General features: G+C 41.6%; 1 protein-coding gene across 7 annotated transcripts in view; it reads left to right on the top strand.

The window, feature by feature from the left end:
* The window catches only part of LOC137048891 (multiple PDZ domain protein), a 139,157-nt gene that overhangs the window by 29,739 nt on the left and 85,994 nt on the right, over positions 1-23,424 (top strand). For 6 of the 7 annotated variants that reach the window (XM_067427342.1, XM_067427465.1, XM_067427411.1 and 3 more), the window contains exons 4-7: positions 10,294-10,404; positions 10,638-10,777; positions 13,511-13,724; positions 22,819-22,947. In XM_067427342.1, coding sequence (XP_067283443.1) covers positions 10,294-10,404; positions 10,638-10,777; positions 13,511-13,724; positions 22,819-22,947 — 594 coding nt within the window. The remainder of the gene's footprint in view (positions 1-10,293; positions 10,405-10,637; positions 10,778-13,510; positions 13,725-22,818; positions 22,948-23,424) is intronic. The other variant, XM_067427693.1, reaches the window with a different exon arrangement.

Genomic DNA, 23,424 nt, shown 5'->3' with positions numbered 1-23,424 from the left:
ACTCCTTCAAGTTTACTGTATTTAGTGGCCTAAAGTAGGGAATAGCGAGTGAGGGTTTGGGGGATACATTTTGGATTCAGCCTATGCCTAGTAAGACCTTGATTAGCTGATTCAGGTGTGTTTAATTGGGGTAAGAGCGAAAGGCCCTGTCCCAAATGGCACACTTCATGTGCACTTTCGTTCTTGTGGACTTACAATGGCCGCTGCGTGTGCGTATCCATTAAGTTCACGAGACCGCAGAGTGACCCATTTGTAATTTTAGGTCTCCGAAGGGTGCTCGTGAGAGCCCCCTTTGAGGTCAATATGCGCCCTCAATGTGCACCTGCCGAGACTGCACTGGTGCGGGTTACGCAGCGGACTTCTTCCCAGCAGTCAAAACGCCATTACGTCATGAAAGTGTGGACTCGTGCCATTTGGGACAGGGCCAAACTCTGCAGGACAGTGGCCCCCCATGAGCATTATTGGACACCCCTGATTTAGACGGACAACAAAAACATTTAAAACAGAGCGAGTTTACATTATTAAAAGAATAATTTGTTCCAAACCCATATGGATTTTGGATAATAGTAAGATGGTTATTTTACTGAATTGTTCGAAAACATGGTGTATGGTACAAAATGGTTCCCTTTCAGTTGGCCACGTTCGACATACGTCGAACTGACCGACGAATTGGGATCACTTCTGGGAGCCCCTATCAGCTTTGTTCTCAGGTTCGTAGAGAACGGGCCAATGTCTATTGGTGTGCGTGTTTCACATATCGCACCCCACCCCACAGGGCGGGCATAAAGCGGAAGCGATCGCAACGCACTATTGTCATTCACTTAGAGCCGAACACGGTGTTGATGAAGAAGACTGTTCCTGCTTCAGCAGAGGGCGAAAGAGAGAATGAGAGAAGAGGGTTCTTTGAGTGCTGGTGGGACGGCACGATCAGCTACGGCCGCAAGCTCACTGATACAGTGATAAACTGCTGTTTTCACAGCACTGTTTGGTCTGTTGGTTCGGTGAGGGTGTTCCAAATGACCATGTTCCATACACATGGCTGCACTAATCTCCTGTGTTTTTGCCGTGGTCATTCCTGGGTGCTTCAGCACATTTAAAAGAGCAAATTTTCTTCTAAAAGAGCAGCGCTCTTTCTGGATGCAGTTGTTTCCTGTCCTGACGGCAACGAGCCCTCTTGCATAACAATGTTGAGATTGCATTTTTGGGCGATCCATGTTCTCTCAGGAGAACCCACAAGGGTTTGAGTGTTCAGCGCACGGTGTGCCGTCTGCCGGCTGACAACGCGCATTGCCACGGCAACCCAGCGTGTGTCACTCGGCACTCTAGATGCGCGGTCGAGACTATGATACCTCAAATGGGGTTGAGTCCCTTCACTTATACCCCGAATTAGTTTCTTTTCTGAGGATCTGGAAAATAACTACTTTGGCTGATAAGTCTGGGTGATCTGAGGATTACAGTGGGGCCACCCTGCCGAGTACACCTCTGTGGGCCCCCCACTTCTCTAGTGCATCATAGCATGCTGAGACTGCATTCGTGGGTGGTTCATGAGAGCAAGACCACGTCAGCATGTTGTTCGCTTGCCTTTTTCATAAAGGGTTTGAGTGTTCAGTGCGTTGTGTGCTGTCTCACGGCCACGCTCACTATCCTGCATGCCTGCTGGTATCTTACAGGTGGGATTGCTGGTCCCTAAAAAAAAACCAAAAAGAGGGACCTAGAGTTTCATTTGGGGCTCTAGCACCCTGGTCCAGAAACATTGGCGACCCCTCAGTCTGCTTGTTGCCATGGGCATTGGTCCCTAGATGCCACCCGTCTCAGCTGTCAGTCAGCTGGGATGGGTCACCCAGATTTGGTCAGGAGCTGCTCTTCCCAAAGGAGGGCCGGGTGGAGAACCATTGGTAAATTCTGTTCTGCCACTGTGTTAAAAACAGCCAGTGATACCCAAAAATCTACATTTTTAAGAGCAGTTCCGATACCGCTGGGTGCCAAGAGAGCGTGCTCCCCAGGATCTCTTCTCTCTTGGGGTGGAGCTAGATTTAGGACAGTACTGCGGCCGTTGCGTACATCAAAAAACAGGGTGGTTTACGCTTCCGTCGAATGTCACAACTCGCCGGCCACCTCCTGTTATGGAGTCAGAAGCATCTGAGATCGCTTCGTGCCATTCACATTCCAGGCCTGCTCAATCGTGCGGCCGACAAGCTCTCACGACAGTCAGTGCTCCCGGGAGAGTGGAGACTCCATCCCTAGGTGGTCTAGCTGATATGGAGCCACTTCAGTAGACAGGTAGACCTGTTTGCTGCCCAGGGTTGTTTTATTCCCTGACCGAGGGGACCCTTGGCACGGATGCTCTGGCACACAGCTGCCCCGCTTCCAACGTAAATATGCGTTTCCCCCAGTGAGCCTTCTCGCACAGACACTGTGCAAGGTCAGGGAGGACGAGGAACAGGTCCTGTTGGTAGCTCCGTATTGGCCCAACAGGACTTGGTTCTCGGAACTTATGAACAGCACCTCCTTGGCCCATTCCTCTAAGGAAGGACCTACTCACTCAGAAACGAGACATCCTCTGGCACCCACGTCCGGACCTCTGGAAACTCCATGTCTGGTCCCTGGACGGGACGTGGAGGTTCTAGGTGACACCATCACTTCCACTAGAGCGCCCTCTACGAGGAACCATGGATAAAGATGCCATCATCGTGGGGTATGAATCCCAAGACATGCTCTGCCCACTCAGGATTAGAGCCCACTCCACCAGGGGTGTAGCCTCGTACTGGGCGCTGGCTCGTGGTGCCTCGCTGACAGATATTTGTAGAGCTGCGGGCTGGGCGACACCCAACACGTTCGCTAGGTTCTATAGCCTACGTGTAGAGCCAGTATCTTCCCGTGTACTCGCTTCCCATAGTCGGTAACATCGAAGTGCCCGTTCTAGTGTTGGCTTGCTGCGCCACTCCCTTCCCCATGGAATGGATATGTGCTCTTGTATGCTCCAGTCGAGTTCCCCAGATTGGTGAACCCTGTCGAGTCCTCCGCAACCCGCGGCAGTCAGACGTGGCGGAGTGTCGGACGCCAGGTCTAACACTCGTATGCATTGGTGTTAGGCTGGGTTCCATATGTTGTGACCCCCATGGAGGACCCATATGTGTATTCTTACACGGTACGGCTCCCTACGGCGAGCCCGTGTCTCTCTCTCTGCTCTCTCAGTTTGGTGTTGCTCCCCCGCCTGCAGATGGCCGGGACCACCCCTGGGAATTTTGTATGTTGTACTGCCCACGGCCAGTCCATACGTGTATTCCCCACATGGTAACTCCCCCTGGGCATGATGTTGCTTCCGCAGTGGCCCCTCGAGCATGCTTTCCCAGTGTTATCCAATAGTCTGCTGAATGGGTCTTGCAGAACAGCCTGATGGGCTCTAGCAGGGCGCTGGAAGTGGTAGTAACCGTGGCGTTTATGTTTTTGTTAATGAGAATTGTTAATGAGACACATTTGTGTTTAATTTAGTCTGTTGACAACATTCAAAATATGAGGTTGTGAGACAAATTTTTTTTATATTTTAACATTCAAAAAGGAAAAAAAATAAAGAAATATTTTTTTATTCAACAAGTATGCATAAAATTTATCAAAAGTGACATAAAAGATTTTTACAAAAATACTTTTTTAAAATAAATGCGGTTCTTTTGAACTTTCGAACTTGCATCACGGTTTCCAGAAAAAATTAAAGCAGCACAATGAAGATTTTTTTCTTCAAATCAGCATATAAGAATGATTCTGAAGGATCATGTGACACTGAGTAAAGCTCAGTGACTCAGTAAAAAAAACTTGAGTAAAGATGCTGAAAGTTTTATATCACAGGAATAAATTACAGGTTAAAATGTATTAAAATATATTTTTTCAAAGTTAATTAAAAATTGGTGAGAATAACAGACTTACTTTACCCAAATCTTAGAACAGTAGTATGCAAAACATATTTGGAAATATAAAATGTATATTTCCTTATGGTGTGCTAAAGCATCAGATATAAAATACAAATATCTCAAAACAAATGTTTTTGTGAGCAGTATATAGCAAAGTATTCAATAAGCAGTATAATACCTTATGTCTGAGGTTGTTTCAGACATATTGTCACAGTTAATCTTGATCTGTGTCTAAATTAATTATGCTGTGATAAATTTTGATATATTCTGCTTTGAATCTTGCTGCCCTGATCTGAGATGATTGAGATTACATGATTATTCAAATCACAAACAATGCAAATACTGGAAAATATTAAAAAAGTAAGATACAGCTTAGTCATGGAGAAGAAGCTTTATTAGTTGGGCAGATCTGGATGTTTTCGAGCTCTGTGTGGACATGGAGAGTTTTGTACTGGCAGCCGTTCTGTCTAAAGTATGCGAGTTATGCTGGGGAGGCTAGAACAGAGGAATGGAGATTATCAAATCCCCACCGGCATTCCCTCTCGCTCAGTTCAGTCACATACTTATGAACCACAGAGCGTAACATTGTTAACAGCCTGTGTGGAAAAGGGAAATCTAAATCTGATGTCAGACTAAAAGTTATAGACTTCAAGAATAGAGCTGATGACTTTTGTGAAGAAGAAGTGCTCTTAATTGTATTAAATGTGACCTTGCAGTGTACTTCAAATCTTAAAAGTATATATATTTTTAAAAAACTACTTGCAGTAATCTAATATTAGGGAAATAAATAAGTGCATAAGTGCATTTAAAGAGAGTATATTTTCACGACTTTGTTTCTTAAAGTGATAGTTCACCCAAAAATGAAAATTAGCCTATGATTTACTCACATCAAATCATCCTAGGTGTATATAACTTCCTTCTTTCAGATGAATAAAACCAGAGTTATATTAAAAAATGTTCTGACTATTTCAGGCTCAAGGACAAGATTTTGAAGTCTAAAAAAGTGCATCCATCAATCCAAAAATATTCCACATGGCTCTGGGGGTTAATAATGGCCTTCTTAAGCAAAGCGATGTATTTTTGTAAGAAAAATATCCATATTTATAACTTACTAGCTTCTGACAGATGGCCGTACACACTGATTTACATTGCAGCAGGGGTTACCCTTTTAGGATAAGTCGACTGGCTGTCTGCCGGAAGCTAGTTGTTTTAGTCTATAAAGTTTTAAATATGGATTTTTTTTTTTTTTTTTACAAAAACCCATCGATTTGCAACAGAAGGCCTTTATTAACCCCCTGGAGTCGTATGGATTATTTTTATGATTGATGGATGCACTATTCTGGACTTCAAAATCAGGACCGCCACTAGCATTGTAAAGTTAGAAAGAGCAATTATATATTTTTTTATATAACTCAGAATGTATTTTTGGATGAAATTTATTTGTCATATACACCTAGGATGGCTTGATGGTGAGTAAATCATGTGATAATTTTCAGCTTGGGTGAATTATCCCTTTAAAACACTTAAGTAGACTTAAAAAGTGCATCTTATAAAATGTCGAATTGAAAGTTTTACCATAAGGTACATTTTAATTTGATCACATTTGATGTGTTGACTAACATACCTAAGCATATGTTATGTATTGATTATAAGTTTATTTTACATCTGAGGTTAATATTTTAAATGATTGTCAGTACATTTGGCTATAGGCTACCATATTTCAAAGACAACAGAACCCCTATGAAACTGCATATCAAAAAAAGCTCTCATAAGTCTCATTGGATTTATTTATTCATTTGTTATAGTACATATTAATACAATACTGTTAGGTGTCTGGAAACATTACATTCAATTCAAACTTAAGTCTTGTAAAATGTGTTATTTATGTAATAAGTATTCTTCTAAGTATGCTAAAGTGTACTGCTTTTTCATAAGGTATACACACAAGAAGACTTTTTACATTTTCAAAAGAAAAGTGGTAGCCAGGGCGTTGCTATGCAGTTGTATTGGTGTTCCGGAGGGAAATTTGTTACTTGGGCAAAAGTAAACATGATGTTTTATAGGTCCAGTGTGTGATTATTAGTGGCATCTAGCAGTGAGGTTGTGAATTGCATCCAACAACGCTCACCCCTACCTTTCGGAGCACACAGAGAAGCTACGGGGATAGGACAAAAATGTCATTGTACACTCTCAGAAAAAAGGTACAGTCCTTGGGGAACAAAATGTATAAATGTACCTTAAAAGTTACACAATTGGTCCTTAGGGTACAAATATACCATTGTTTTACTCAGTTCGGTCCTAGTGAGTCGCTGTCCTGCAGAGTTTTGTTTCTAACCCTGAAACACATGTATAGAAGCTCTTACTGAGAATTAAAGGGTTACTTCACCGCTTTTTTATATTAAATATTCCCTTATTATTTAAGGAATAATATTATCCCTTGTTATTCCCTTAACTAAAACGAGTTAAAACAAAACTCTCTCGTCTCAGTGCGTGCACCTAATCTCATTCAAATACTCGTGTAACTGTATTTAAATAGGGGAAACGTGGAGGTGTTTGGTACTTCTATCTTGATCTCTGTTTGGTTCCATAGTGAATGAACTGGGCTTAGGGAGCTAAGCTAAATGCTATCAGATCGTCACTGAGTGTCAGAGAGATTAAGTGCACGCACTGAGACGAGAGAAGTATGTATCAACTCATTTAAGTTAAGGGAATAACATAGTTTAATATGAAAAGGCAGTGAAGTATCCCTTTAACAGGTTAAGCTTTTGATGTATTATTGAAAAAGTTTGGTCACCATTATGGTGATCAGTGTTTGCTTTAGTTGGGCAGTTTGACTTGGATTTTTATGTAGAGTTTGTTACATTGTTCAAAATAAAAGAAGCCATAACACAAAACAAATTTATCATAAAGAATAATGTTTGACTAAACTCATAAATTAAAGATTATTTCTTACTTACACAAGGATTAATTAAACTAATACAAGCTATTCAATTAAGAGCAGTGAGTTTTGTCCTTATCTTTTGTTTGACAGACAGCAGTAAAGGCTACTGCCCCTTTAAGACCCAATGCAAGGATATGCGTCGTCTTTCTCGACTCTATACAGTTCACTTAATGGGGCATTTTCGTCCACAGGACTGCCGCATACTGGATGTTTTGCCTTTTCACACCATTCTTTGTAAACTCTAGAAATAGTTGTCCATGAAAATCCCAGTAGGTGAGCAGATTGTGAAATAAGGTGCCCGTCTGGCACCAACAACCATGCCAGGTTTAAAATTGCTTAAATCACCTTTCTTTCAAATTCTGACAGTAAGTTTTGATTTTCTGTCAATAGATCCTAAAATACTACACACCGAACCTTTAAAGCAAACACCTTTAATAACCTGAGAAGAATTAATTTGGGTCTGTTGATGTCTCTCCACACTAAATTGCAAGGGTGTTTATGCCAACTGGTTGGTCTGGCTTTGTCTGTGTTGCTATGGTTACGAGAGAGAGAGAGAGAGAGAGAGAGAGAGAGAGAGAGAGAGAGAGAGAGAGAGAGAGAGAGAGAGAGAGAGAGAGAGAGAGAGAGAGAGAGAGAGAGAGAGAGAGAGAGAGAGAGATGAGTTCATGTGTGAAGTGGAGCAGAAGTAATTTCTGAAATGTGGACGAGCCAAACTGGAGGCCTAATCCTCTTACACGGGAAGACTAACAAATACACGCTCTCTCAGAGCTGACATAGTTTAGTGTGCTTTCAAAGCTTGTGCACGATCAGCAACCGAGCCGAGAGTCTACAGCCCTTAATCTGAAGGGCCTCTGGGAGACGTTTATGAACATTAATGTTTACTGCAGCAGACTAAAGTGGGCACATTTATGCACAGAAGAGCTGTATAAAACCTGCGAAAAGTGTCATCGTGACTTTCTCAACATAGTTTGTTAAAGGGACCGTTTACCCGTTGAAATTTCTGTCACTGTTTATTCTAAGACTTTCTTTCTTCGGTGTAACATAATAGAAGATAACACTGTTATCCAAAAAAAAAAAAAAAAAAAAAAAAAAACATACATAACTGTATACTTGTAGCATAATTCAAATCTAGAAGTTGTCATGAACTGGCTTTTTTTTCTTTTATTATACTGTTGTCTGAGGTCAACTAATGACGTTTGTCTGGTTTTTACATTCAGAAACAGCATAACTAATAAGTAATAGGCTATTTTCTGAATTAGCGGGGCTACTGAATTACACGTTCTGTAGAGGTATGTTTCGCCGCGCGATGACATAAGGATGAAGCGTTTTCTGGGCCTGGTGTCTATAAAAGCTTTTCTTTCACTAACAAGGAAGTTTTCAGCTCTGAACCTTACAAGATAATCTTATATTAACATGACCTTTTATATATCAAAAGCTCGAAGGGAAACTTGATTTCTCAATTCATCACTCCTTTAAATAATGTTTTATTTATTATACATATATCCCGAACGAGCAGGGCATGTCTTGGGATTCATACCCCACGACGATGGCATCCTTTATCCAGTGGGCCATCCTCTGGGCCATTTTAGTTATTACATATAATTATAATAATAATAATAATAATAATAATAATTTTAAAAAATAGGACTGTAACGATGAGTCAACAGAGTGGGGATCCAAATGCAATTTTATTTAATCAACAGTCCACAATCGAAGTCTAGAGTTCAGGCAAGATCACAATCCATGTAGGCAGTCCAAACAAACAAACAAACAAACAAACAAACAAACAAGGCATGGAACGTAGGCAAAAGAGCAGTCCAGAAACAGGCAGGTGATCGAAAACCAAGAGACATGAAACCATGACAGAACGCTCAGAATTGTAGTGATTACACTTTACAAGACTTCGCACTGAATGGCAGAGTGAACATGGTTTATATAGGCTAATGGCACACAGGTGTAAATAATGGCTGATGAGTCAGGGCAAAGGATTATGGGTAATGAAGTCCAGAGTGGGGATAAATATTGAGGTAAGGGAGCCCTCTGGTGGCGATCTAAAGGAGCCCCAGAGGCCTGATTTGTGACAAGGACACTTAAGTGTACTCAAAGAGATAGTTGAAAATGATGTCATCATTTGCTTACCCTTACGTTTTTCCTAACCTGTATGAATTTATTTTTGAAATGAAGATATGAAGAATGTGGGTAACCAAACAGTTGATGGACCCCATTGACTTCCATAGTATTTTTTAGACTCCGATAGTGGTTCTTCAAAATATCTTCATTTGCGTTCAGAAGAAAAAAATTCATACCAGTTTGGAAAAAGTTGAATGAATTCTCCTTTGTTTAAAGTGCATTTAAAATAATTTTTTAATAACCCAGCTTGCTTTAAAGTAATATGCTTAGTTTATTGTGCTGACAAACATACTAAAACATATGTAAAGTACTTTAAAAACAAAAATGTATAATATAAGGATTATAATTTTAACTGTAGTGTGTTATTACATTTGTATGTAATGTGTATTAAATTACATTTAAAGTTAATATAGGTTCAATAAAAATGGCATTAAAGTATATTTGATTTTACCATAAATGCTTTTCAGAACATTCAGCAGAACACTTTAACCATATTTCAAGTAATTTTAAAATTACATATAAAGATAAACTTAAGCCTTACTTAAGTGTCAAAAAGCATTGTAAAATTCAGCTAATTGCATATAATGTACCATTTAAACTAAAATACTTTTTAATTTGACTGCAATTAACATTCAGTTCACACTTAAGCATAATATTTTTATTTCCATAATAATACGTACAGTTATTAGAAGTATGCTTAAATATATACTTATTTTTCACAAATTATTGACTTTCATTGTATTATAGAAACACAGAAACATTCATTTTTGGGTGAACAATTTCTTTAATAAATCCGTAACGAGAGATGGAAAAGACACACCGACGACACTGATATAACAGCAAGGACAGAGTTGTAAATCACTTGAGTGCAGATCTGTGAAACCGAGCGGGAAAGACAACGGTTTAATAAGCAATTAAATTCAAACAAACAACTAATGTTAAGGAAATGACTTCACACATTGCGATGTGAAGTGCATGTTATTTTTCTCACAGAGAGATGCTTTTTTGGGGCACGTTTTGTCTGGGTAATTGATGTGAAATGGTTTGTACTTCATCAGGAATGTGCGCTCGAGCCGAGGAGGGAAATAAAAAGTTAATTAAGCAGCTCCTGAATGTAATGAAAAACATGTGTGCGCAGATGGCTGGGAGGACAAATTATCACCAGAAATTATCAAAACAAATGAGTTTTCCATGCTCTTTCAGAGCTATTTATATTTTTAGATGCTCAGTGAAAAAGTAAAGCTAAATACTTGGAACACACGAATGAGGAGTAATTTACACTTCCACTATGTTTTTCTGTCAATCTTTCTCTCGTAGACTCCATATATTAACTCCGATCTCAAGGGCAGCCATGAAGGTTTCTCAGCGCAGCTCAATGGACAGCCTTCACCTGAAGAGTACAAACACATCATCCGTTCCATGGCTCAGGTAACATATTGGTATTTATTTCTATAGATCCTTTAAATCTTTACTTTTCAACATTTAACCAGGAAATTCTCAAACTCATTTATATATGCACGAGCGATATGCGAGCCGATATATACATTTTTTTTTTTTTTGTGACATTGTGTAAATGGAACAATAACAGAGCAAATATTTAGTCATTTACTCTCTAAAAGCATACAAACAGTGTGATTATGTGGCTGTGATGTTGTGCGTAGGGTCGGTACGTGACTCACATCGACCTACAGAAGCCGGTATCAGGCGGTTTGGGCTTTAGTGTTGTTGGATTGTGTAGTGAGAACCGTGGAGAACTTGGCATCTTCATTCAGGAGATTCAAGCTGGAAGTGTGGCATACAGGTCAGAATACATATAGTACACACACTCACACATCCTTTCAGATGATCTGTGATTTGTGCACACAATTGTTCTTTTTCGTTCACATTTAAAAAAATAAAGATTACTCGTATATTAAAGTTCTACTGCAATTCGCAATTTCTTCCCTCCTGATCACAAATGTGTCACCAGTTCATGTCATGTCAGCATTTTCCAGCTAAAAGTCATTACAAAAGCTAGTGACATGTTGGTGCTTTTTAGCAATTTGGTGTGTCTTTGTGAGAGAATTTCTGCCTGCTTAATATTGTGTCATATATATATATATATACCTCCTCAAACTGTCCTGCAAAAAAAGTGTTAGATAATTATTCTTAGGTCAGCAATTAGTTCACCATTCACATTGTAATTTATTGTTATTTTATCCACCCCTTGTGAAAAAGAAGTACACTTTAGCATGCTTTTTAAATGTGTATATACTAAAATAATAAAATAATATACTTTTTAAAGGGATACAAAAGAAATAGGGCTTATTCAACATCTTTCCTACATTTAGATATGTGGGCAAATGCTTTTTTGTCTCATTGTTTTAGTTTGGCAGGGTTGCTGTTAGCTTAGCTTAGCATAATGAATGGAATCCTATGTTGCCAGATAGCATGTCCCGAATAAACGTGATAAAAATAAAATAAAAACTACCTGATTATTTCGTGTGGCCTTCGTATTCACAATGAGAACAAATAGCGATGCACATTAAGGCTGGGCGATAACCTTGGCAGATATTAACTTACTATATTATGGGGAAGCACAGGCGAAGAATGTATTTGACGCAAATTTATGCAAATATTATTAGCAAATACTCCCAAAATTATTATTTCCCAACTATAATTAGACCTAGAATTTTCTTCACTGTTCTGTTTCTTTATGCTTTCTAAAAATTTAAATAAATTGTTCTCCCCCCAATGTTCAAGACAGGGTTACGGCCTTGGTTTAGGGGTAAAACAAAGTTTCCGATACACGACCAGCCTCCCACTTTAAATTAATTGTAAACATGTGCTGCGCACTTTCCTCTCAATAACAAAATAAACACACCAGAAAAATCACAAAACTGGATATGTGTTGAACAAGCTCTGAAATTTGGCAGCAAAGCCACATCACATTTATTTAGAAATAACTTTATACAATAGATTGCTTAAAATCACGGAGCCTCCTTCATGGGTGTCAGAAGCAAATAAAAAGTGGGTGGGTCAATAGGGGCTAAGACAAAATATGATAGGTGGGTAAATTGTTTTGTGGGGGGTCTGGGGGTTGTCCCCCAGAAAAAAAATGATTTCATAGATGTGATTTCCTGCATTATGGTGCGTTTTAGGTCATATCCCTTTCCTATTCCAAAAAAGACCTCAAACCAGTCAATACCAATAGTCTAATAAAAAGGCTATATTCATTTAACTGCCATAGACATCAACAGTTTCACAGATAATGATAATGAACAAGTTGCATGTTTTTTATGCTCCGTATCCAGACAGAAAAAGTACTGTTTACTAAACGATTGATTGGGCCAGACAAAATTACAGAAATCACTGAATTATTTACCGGGGTTATAGAGTAGAGTGAAGACACATGGCACTAAGTTTTGACGCATATCGCAAGCATAGGTTCGAATCCACACTCGCTCTACTCCCTTTCCCCATCACATATCAGATCGGAAAGGTATTTGTTTTCAATAAAAAAATAGAAAATATAAGAAAAGGGGAAATAAAGCGTTTAACATGTGTTTAATAATACGCTTCTTAATAAGTTTCTCAGTTAAGGGGTAGTCAATGTAAGCAGACGTGCTGAATTAGAGACGATAAAAGTGAGTAAGTCCCACCCACACACAATGGTTCCGACGCCCATGGCCTCCTTACACATCCACCTATTGTGTAATCGCCATGGACCAATGGTAGTACAAAGGTGTTTACCAGCGGTAATGACATTTTGTGGAAAGATCGCTTTGGCAAGCTGTTTCGGACTCCCAAAATGATTTCCAAGCAAACTTTGCTTTGGCCGGATTTTGTTTGAAATCAGTCTGTTCTTTGATTTCACTTAAAGTATATCAGAGCCTTTAGTTTTTAAGGCCTCATTTACACTGCATGGTTCAAGTGACCTCTCCTCTTTTTCTCCACCTTACGAGAGATATGTTTTGCTTACCTTTAAAGATGTGTGGAAAAGTACAGAAAGCAAAACATTGAATAATCATTTTGTCTGCATTCATTGCATATTGTGCCATTTTGCTTCCTTTTCCGGTAAGAACGTCTTAGGCTGTTTATGCCAGTGTGCAGTGTAAATGCAAATATCGGATATGGCTCGCTTTTAAAAGATGATGTAAGCGGGTCATTAAAAAAAAACGGATACAGTCACCAAATTGGAATTGTGCATCAAGACCTGCAGTGTAAATGTGGCCTTAATCAACACCTTAAAATATGTGTACTAGGACATACACTGTGCTGGTTCATGTTTGGAACACTAAAATATATAAAATATGTTCATAAAAATTTGAAATTACCGGTACGCATTCAGAATCATTATAATTAAGTGTACTTTTTTTTCACACAGCATTAGCTGGCTTATAAGAAAGCTGTATTTAAAGATCCCCTCCAAAATCCTGTCATCATGTACAAGTCTTAGCTTTTAGCTTGAAACTTCCACATTTTTTTTGCTCTGTGGTGAGCTGATCTCAGAACTGCTTTGGCTGTTAAGCATATGTTCTCTACTTTACCCTAGCGATGGAAAACTGAAGGAGGGAGATCAGATATTGGCAATTAATGGTCAGCCATTGGATCAGAGTGTCAGTCACCAGCAGGCTATCGTGCTTCTTCAGAGAGCATCGGATCATGTGAGCCTCACTGTCGCCCGTGGGCCCGTACCACAGCTTTCCAGTCCGGTCGTGTCCAGAACGCCCAGTGCTGCTAGCACACTTTCAGCCCACTCCAGCGCGGTGAGACAAACACACACATACAGACTTAAGGCCAATCCCATTTCTACCCCTTATCCCTTCCCTTTCCCCTACCCCTTCGTTTTGTGTGTTCACGTGAAGGGGTAGGGGTGTCTCTCTCGATTCTCTTTTGGCTGGAGTGGTAGGGGTAAGGAGAAGGGCCAGACAGCCCTTCAAACGAAGATTTTTCAGGACCACAATTCGAACTAAGGGGTATGAGGAGTTTCCTTCCATACTACCGTGCTAGCCTGGTTAAAACCAGACCATTCTCAGTATTAACATATCTTAAAGTGGTCATAAAATGCCATTTTTGTACAAGTTAATATGATTATTTAGTGTCTAAATTAAAACTTTGTAATATAATTTAATAAAAAAATATATTTAGTATTTTAAGAAATCACTCATTTAACCTGGTGGAAAAACAGCGCTGTTTTCAGCAAGCCGTTTCTGTGCATGTGCCTTTTATGCTAATGAGCTTTGCTCACCCCGCCCTTCTGTTCTGTGGGGGCTTTGAGTATGAAGTGTTGCTTAGACAACAGGAGAAAGTTTGACAAGGCAAGTTTCTCAGGACACATCTGTGCAAGTTCAACAAGTATCAATTCGATATATCAGATATATCAACATCAAAATGACTCCTGTGTCCATTATTACACACAAGAACAGAACACCACAATCGCTTGGACGCCATTCTGATCCAGCGTATCTACAATGGCGGACAGCTTGAGGTCGCTCAGGGCGGGTCTGAGCTGAAACGTTGCTGTCAATCAACAGTCGTGTCAGATCGTGTGACGTCACACATCGAATGGCTTGATTTCAGACAGGTTAAAACATATATAAGGAGATTAAAAAAAAACACTTGATGAATTTTTATCATTATAGGATGGTTGTGTACAGTCACTACTAACACACATTGCTGTATAATCAACTTGTAAAAGTGTATGTACCATTATATGACCCTGTTAAGTTATGGTTTGGCAAAGCTTCATAGATAAATCATTTCCAAATGGGCGTCTCCAACGATGACATATGCAGAGCGACAGAGAAACATCTAAGACAGCAATTCTCTATCTGAAATTTTGAGGAAGATGTTGCAATGGCTTCTGATGAACTTGCCGTTGTTGTAAAATAACTATGATAATAGCTGGTGTCCACCGCCACTCCGTCAACATTTTTGCAAAATTTGGAAAACCTAATAGCATTTCAGACAGACTGAAACTTCTCGGATTGACGGTCGAACAGAAAACATCAAGCTCTGATCACATTTGCCCCCGTTGTAAGGCATTTGTATTGTGATTAGAACGCGATTTGCAATATTTTGAAAATAAAATAATATTAATGAGTCTTTGGAAAATTGTCTCACAAACTTTATTCAAATTCAGTCATTTCAGATGTGTTAGAAGAATTTCAGACTTGATCATAGTTATGCTAGTTATTTATTTACAAGTATTTACATATTTACATGATTACAAGATCTAGTGTGAGGAAATAAGCAGAAAAAGGCCAGATCCAGAAGCTGCTGTGTGGTGTTAGCACATGATCACACTCCTCATCCTCCTCATCAAAGTAGCCAGTGTAATCCACATCTGGTAGCCGAGTGTTGTTCTTTGCTCGGGTTTTAACGAAAAGGAAATGATTTAATCGCTTCGCACGAGTGATATTCCACAGCGGCATCCTGCTTCACTTTGCTGCGGTGCTGTCGTCATTGTGTAAAGCCCGCCCCAATGTTTCTGATTGGTGCCGCGATTTCGACGGATTGGAAATGGGTTTGAATGTGCTCTTTGCGAGACTACTTGCAGAGCAAATCTAAATTTGCCAGAACTTGTCTGGGTTTTCCCAGGCTACTGTGCTGCTAGAATGTGTGTACCTGTAGTGATGTTGCCACTTGGGATAAATAACTTGTGTATTGCCTGGCCGCCAGTTTCTCTGTAGCTTGCTAAATGTTTGATTAAAATGTAAAAAACTGAGCAATGTGAACACAAATTAATAATACAAATATATCTGGTCATCCTTCATAACGAAGTGAACCATTTTTGAACTGAAAACGCGCAAAATATGCTGGGAGTGAGTAATTTGTTAAACGTGCTCCCGGCTGATTTCTTTTAGATATAGCTACGCACTTCATTGCTGTTCATACTGGTTAAATGTTACTGGACACTAATAAAAGAAATGGGGTATGATGATGTGTGATGACGTGTAATGGTGTAGTAGTGATGTCCCATTTCTTAGGGGAATATTTTCACCCCCACGCCTTGCCACTCTCTTTCAAGGGGCAAGGGGAACGGGTAGGTGCGGGGGAAGGCGAAGGGGTGTAAAATAGAATTGGGTTTGGGCCTTAGGCCATTTTTCACACCTGGTTTATTTGGACCGTTAGTTTTGGAACCTGGTGCATTTTTCCCCTTAGTTTGGTTAATTTAGGAATATATGAACATCTCAAATCAGAGCCAAAATAATTGAAAATAAACTCTGGAGAGATTTGCTTGTGGTAAGAAAGCAATCTGACCCAGTGGGCCAACAAACTAAGTTGTATTTTAATTTATAATGGGAAATGGATTGCAGTGTATTATTCTATTCAAGGGAAATATGCTACTTTTTTTGGAAGGTTACACCACCAGAATTACAAATTTAGTTGAAAGTGATATTAAAGTTCTATTTCATGTCTTCCAACTGCCAAGGGATGGCTAAGCATGAGAATATTCCTGCTGCGCATAGTGGGGAGTGAGACATAGAGATGTGACAATCCCCTTTTTAAAAGGATACGACCCCCTACTGCTTTCCTTTTGGGATTGCAGATTTTGTAGTTGGTTTGACCTTCAAGTTATCTTTCCTAACATCTGTGAACTGGACAAAGTGCTTAAAGTTGTAAATGGAGAAAAACAAAAATAGTTGGTATATTAAAAAAATCCTATATTGAGTTGAGATGTGTGGTGGCTCTCACTTTGCACTCTGTGTTATTGCCTCCTTAAAGGGATAGTTCACCCAAAAATGAAAAGATGATGTTTATCTGCTTACCCCCAGGGTATCCGAGATGTAGGTGTCTTTGTTTCTTCAGTAGAACACAAATTAAGATTTTTAACTCCAAGCATTGCTCATATAATACATGTCAATGGGCTGTTTTTCTATGAAAGCCACTATGAGAGTATCTATCTATCTATCTATCTATCTATCTATCTATCTATCTATCTATCTATCTATCTATCTATCTATCTATCTATCTATCTATCTATCTATCTATCTATCTATCTATCTATCTATCTATCTATCTATCTATCTATCTATCTATCTATCTATCTGTCTGTCTGTCTATCTGTCTGTCTGTCTGTCTGTCTGTCTGTCTGTCTGTCTGTCTATGGCGTGGATCGGTCAATGATGAATCTATATATACACAGGTCCTTCTCAAAATATTAGCATATTGTGATAAAGTTCATTATTTTCCATAATGTAAAGATAAAAATTTAACTTTCATATATTTTAGATTCATTGCACACCAACTGAAATATTTCAGGTCTTTTATTGTTTTAATACTAATGATTTTGCCATACAGCTCATGAAAACGTCTCAGTTACGTATGGTAACCCTCGTTCCCTGAAGGAGGGAACAGAGATGTACGTCGGACTTAGACAGACGAATTGGGATCACTTCTGGGAGCCCCTATCAGTTTCGAGATATAGAAAACGGGCCAATGACCGTGGCGTGCGTGCTTTGCATATCACACTCCGCCCCGCTGCGCGGGTTTAAAGCAGAAGCGATCGCCACGCACTGTTGTTTTTCACTGAGGAGCCGAACCGTGGCTCGAACTGCAGTGATGGTTAAGCAACTTTGGCGACGGGACGTATGTCTCTGTTCCCCCCTTCAGGGAACGAGGGTTACCATACGTAACCGAGACGTTCCCTTTCAGTCGTTCACGTTCGGCGTACGTCGGACTTAGACCGACGAATTGGGATCCCTATGGAAAATACCGGTTCTACACGTAGGCTATAAAATCTAGCAAACGTGTTGGGTGTCGCCCAGCCCGCAGCTCTACAAATATCTTTCAGCGAGGCGCTAAAGCCCTGCATTTATGCCCGAGCCCGACGGGCCCCGACTTTTTTACGCCCCTCGGGCCGGGCTTCGGGCCAATTTTCATGTCATACCTAAAACGCGGGCCGGGCTTCGGGCCTTTTTATAGGCTTCTCCTTCGTTTTATATTTATTTTATCAATTAAAAGGAACAATGAGTTCTGCGCTGGTGGAAACAACACGAGACCATAATAGCTAACGCGACTGTCAAGATGGCTCGCACAGTGTTCAGAGCATAGGTTCAGAGTCCGCGCCAGCAGCAGCGCGCGTTTCTTCAGCACGGAGACACACTGCAAGCGTGGTGTGAGCGTGGCGTTTCTGTTGCGTGTCATCCGCGGGGCGTCTGGTGCTATTAATGTACAGGGAAGCCCTATACTTCATGTTAAATATAAATATATTGCCTATTGATACAGCAAAGACAACTTCGGCAGTAGCCGGCCCATGCCATATCCATGGTATTGACGGCAAAAGGCTACAGAATAATTCGTTCTGTATTGACTGGTTTAATATTTCAAAATCGATAATTAGGCTATGTTGTCTTTTATTATTACAATTAGGCCTATCTGCATTTATGTTAACCTTCAGACTTTCAAACATTATGTCATTATGTGTCACAATGTTTTATGGGCTATATGTTGTAGTCAGATAGATATGATGGTGCTGCAACACGCATCGCCGCAAATGACTAATGCAAGCCAACGCAAATGGCTGTAAATGAAACTTAAAATAAGTCTAAGATAGTCAAAAACACCATCATCTTCAATAAAAATGAATGAGATGAATGAGATCATTATCTTACCAGTGCGTCGCGCTCTCTTATGTGGTATTTGAATCTGAAATAAGCTGCTGAATAAAATGCATCTTAATCTTTTGCTTCCGTTGCTGTAAACTCCGTTAAATGAGCATATACCCCGGGAATTGAAGATGGGATTTATATTCATTTGCGTAGGTGTAAGGTAGGCTATAAGACAACCTGCATGTGCTTTTTTTATTTTATTTGTTTAGCTCCGTTTGCGAGAGCCGCGAGCAGAATCAGCCTGCCTCAGTTCGTCAAAAATGCCTTTTAGGCTACTGGTGGTAATAGTTGGCGAAATTAACTAACATTGTGATGCTTGAAGTGTTTTATGGATTTTATTATAGGCAAGACAAGTCAAGAGTTGATTTGAGAGACTAAATTAATTAAATATGCGGTTAACTCACTGTCGGCCGCTGGCCGCTTTTGGTCGTCACTTAAAAAAATTAAAACTTTAATTTAACAAACAAAAAAATGCTCTAAACATTTTTCTAAATTAACGTACTAAAGAAACGAAACGAAAAATAACTACTTTGACATTAAAAACAAAACAGAACTAATTTAATGGCTGCAACAATGTAAAAAAAAAAAAAAAAAAAAAAACGGGCTCTAGTCGGACTCGGGCCGAGAATTTTGATAAGCTGTCGGACACGGGCCGGGCTAGGGCCTCAGCGTCTCGGGCCCGGGCCGGGCTAGGGCCTAGATTTGAGGCCCGTGCAGGGCTCTACGAGGCGCCACGAGCCAGCGCCCAGGAAGAGGCTACACACAACTCGACTGGAGCATATAAGCGCACGTATCCGTTCCATGAGGAAGGGAGTGGCGCAGCAAGCCGACACTAGAACGGGCACTTCGGTGCTACCGACTATGAGTAGTGAGTACACGGGAAGATACCGGTTCCAAGAAGGTATGGGGGGGGGGGGCGAGGCGGATTTAATCTCCTCGCGCCCCTCAGGAACCTGACGATCAGGTCATGCTTCCCCAAAGACTTACCTTCTACTAGTTCGTGATGGGAAGCGATTGTGGCCACATACACCTTGAGGGTGGAGGGAGACAGCCTTCTCTCCAGTCCGTCTTGTAGGAAGGAAAGCACGGCCCTGAGGAACACCTTTGGGGGTCTTCTCGGTGAGAAGAGCACCAGTCGACGAACAGGTTCCACTTCAACGCATAGAGGTGCCTCGTAGAGGGAGCTCTAGCGGAACCTATGGTGTCTGCCACAGCCTGTGGCAAGGCACCTAGAACCTCCGCGTCCCGTCCAGGGACCAGACATGCAGTTTCCAGAGGTCTGGACGCTGGTGCCAGAGGGTGCCCCGTCTCTGAGTCAGGAGGTCCTTCCTCAGAGGAATGGGCCAAGCAGGTGCTGTTGCAAGAAGCACTATTTCCGAGAACCATGTCCTGTTGGGCCAGTATGGTGCCACCAACAGGACCTGCTCCTCGTCCTCCCTGACCTTGCACAGTGTCTGCGCAAGAAGGCTCACTGGGGAAAACGCACGTTTGTGTAGGCCCCGGAGCCAGCTGTGTGCCAGCGCATCCGTGCCGAGGGTCCCCTCGGTCAGGGAATAAAACCACTGCCAATGGGCCGTGTCCGGGGTGGCAAATAAGTCTACCTGTGCGGCCCCGAAGCGATCCCAAATCAGCTGGACTACCTGGGGATGGAGTCTCCACTCTCCCTGAAGCACTGGCTGCCGTGGGGGCTTGTCGGCCGCACGATTGACCCGGTCCGGAATGTGAGTGGCACGAAGTGACCTAAGATACTTCAGACTCCATGACAGGAGGTGGCGAGCGAGTTGTGACATGCGACGAGAGCATAGACCTATTTGTTGATGTACGCAACAACCGCAGTGCTGTCCAGAACGTGTTTGCCCTGGATCAGCGTCTTGATGCGGCTCAGGGTAGGACGAACTGCTAACAACTCTAGGCAATTGATGTGCCATTGCAATTGAGGCCCCGTCTGCAGACCTGAAACCGCAAGCCCGTTGTACGTGGCACCCCAGCCGGTGGGTGAGGCATCCGTGGAGACAATTGGATGCCTGGATACCTGTTCTAGGGGCACCCCCGCCCGTAGAAACACAGGGTCCGACCACCGGCTGAAGGTTTGGCGGCACCTCGTGTAACTATGACACAAAGGGATCCACTGTGCTATGCCCACCTCGGGACTCGGTCGTGTAGCCAGCATTGAAGAGGTCTCATATGGAGCATCCCGAGCGGCGTGACCGCCACCACGGAAGCCATATGCTCCAGGAGCCTCTGAAATTGTTTCAGTGGCACCACTGTCCTGCGTTTGAACGAATTCAAGCAGTTCAACACTGACTGGACGCGCTCCTTGGTGAGGTGCGCTGTCAGGGCGACCGAATCCAGCTCCAAACCGAGAAAAGGGAACCTCTGCGTTGGGCAGAGTTTGCTCTTCTCCCAGTTGACCCGAAGCCCCAACGATTGGAGAGGCGACTGAGGGTGACAAGGCATGAAAGCGCCGAACACCGCCAAGCACGCTCTCTTGGCACCCAGAGAGTTTGGAAACTGCTCTTTTTGTGAGAGCAGATGTATTTATCACAAGGGAGCCCCCCGGCCCTCCTCCGGGTGGAGGAAGTGGTGCTGCTGCCACTTCCTGTCGAGCAGGATCCTCCATCTCTGGGTGGCCCGTCTCAGGGTTTCTTACGACGGCGCTTGCCACCGGGCTTGGCAGTGGCCTGAGCGGGATGGACGTCCTTCCTGCGGCTGCCTCCACGCCTACGCCCGGGTGGAGGCTGCTGCTGGGCTGCAGCGGGAGCGGGGGGCGGCGCCGGGCGGACGCCCTCGGCGACGAGCAGGCAGAGGTGCTGCCACCGGTGGCGGGGTGGAGGCAGCAGCGGACCGCCGGGGCAGGAAGTGCCGGATGGCCTCCGTCTGCTTCTGGGCGGCCGAGAACTGCTGGGCAAAGCTCTCGACAGCGTCGCCGAACAACCCAGCCGACAAAATAGGGGAGTCCAGGAACCGGGTCTTATCGGTCTCCCTTATATCGGCCAGGTTCTGTGCGCCAGTTTTGGCCTTACCAGACGAAAGTAATAGCAGATGGGAACGCTACATGAGATTCGTCTGATATGAGGTAAAAAAAAAAAAAAACATAAATACTGTTTGGTTTCTCAAAGAAATCGATCGGTTCGTGTCTTAAGACATCAACCTGTCGTCACGAGCAGCAGGGTTTTTGTGCATGTTGTTCAAGCATGTTTTTTTTTACTCTCATAGAGTTGTTACCCATTCACTTCCATTATGACTGGCAGACTGCAAAGGTTAAAGTAAAAAATCTTCATTTGTGTTCTATTGAAGAAACAAAGATACCTACATCTTGGATGCCCTGGGGGTAAGCAGATACATATAAAATTTTCATTTTTGGGTGAACTATCCCTTTAATGTAACCTGGGGGTTTTCCAGGTGAATGTGAATGGTGTTCTTAGCCTTGATTTAGTAGCACAAATACACTTGATATCACTTATTCTGAAAATTTTACTCAGAAATGATAATGGCTATACTTTGGTAATTGACTATGGGGGCAGGGTTTATCTTTATCTTTAGGGTTTATGATATACATTTTGCAATTCAGAAAACATTAAATAGCACCATCAGCTAGTGTGCAGCACAGGGATTGCTCCTTGCAAAATAACGGCTGTCACATTGAGTGACAGTGGTGATCTCTGGTGCCCATGTGATACTTGATAGTCCTCAATCATGTCCGCCGGTGTGTCATTTCATCAGGAGTATAACTATGTCATGAGCCACTCCTACAATAGTCTCTGTCCCAGACGTCTTTGCAGCAGCAATGTGGTCATCTGCCTTGATGTGGGTGAGTTGCCTTCGTGACAATATAGATATTGGTGATCCACTAGCTTAGTCATTTAGAAATCAGGAATTAGAACTTGAGTTACAAATACAAAAGTAAAGTTGTCAAATGACTGGCAGTTTATGGTCACTTGAACAACATGCATTATTCATGAGATGTTTTCCAAAGGGTGAACAAGGGTCGTTCTTATAAGGGTGGCTGCATCACATATCTTTTGTTGTTGATATTTTATGATTCCTGTTATGTGAGGCAGTAACATTACAGTTTTTGTGGCACTCTGGTGGTCATCTGACAATCTTATCTCACTTTTTTTGGAAACAAATGAAACCGATATAAGTACAAAAATTATGAATGTGCCTTGTGTGTTTTAAACTACTTTTTTAATCATCAAGATGGGCAATCTTATTTTTCATTGACCATCTTGTGTGTGCTTTTTAGACCCATTGGACTCACGTGGAGACAATTGAGCTGGTGAACGATGGAACTGGTTTGGGCTTTGGGATTGTTGGCGGCAAAACCACAGGTGTTATCGTCAAAACCATACTACCTGGAGGCATCGCTGACCAGGTAAACACAAATCAGATCATCCATCTTTTGTTTAGTTATTCTGTTCCTGGATGACTTTTTATGAACTATTACAACCTGGGGTGTCTGTACCTTTTAATATGTCTCTTTCTCTGACTTTTTATCCTCAACCTTAAACACTTTCTTTCTTTTCAAGCAATTAAAGAAAGGCAAGTAAAAAAAACAACTTTAGTTAACAATATGACATAAATTAAATAATTGTTTTATAGTGTTGTTGTCAGTCCATCCAAATCTAAAACCAAGACCATTGTGTGTTGAGACCAAGACCGAGTCAAGACCAGGCCAGCACTCTTTAAATTCAGAAAGATCCACATAACTGCCTGAGAAATTACTTATTTTTAATCAATACATATAATTAGAATTAGAACATAATATTTTTGGGGGAACTATCCCTTTAATTATATCATGTGTTATAAAAATCCAGATCTCATACAAGTATTTTTTTGCGACAGTATCTTG

Source organism: Pseudorasbora parva, chromosome 1, assembly GCF_024679245.1.
Source record: "Pseudorasbora parva isolate DD20220531a chromosome 1, ASM2467924v1, whole genome shotgun sequence".
Taxonomy (NCBI): domain Eukaryota; kingdom Metazoa; phylum Chordata; class Actinopteri; order Cypriniformes; family Gobionidae; genus Pseudorasbora; species Pseudorasbora parva.
Note: the sequence above shows the minus strand (reverse complement) of the source record. Positions and strands in the feature narration are given on the sequence as shown.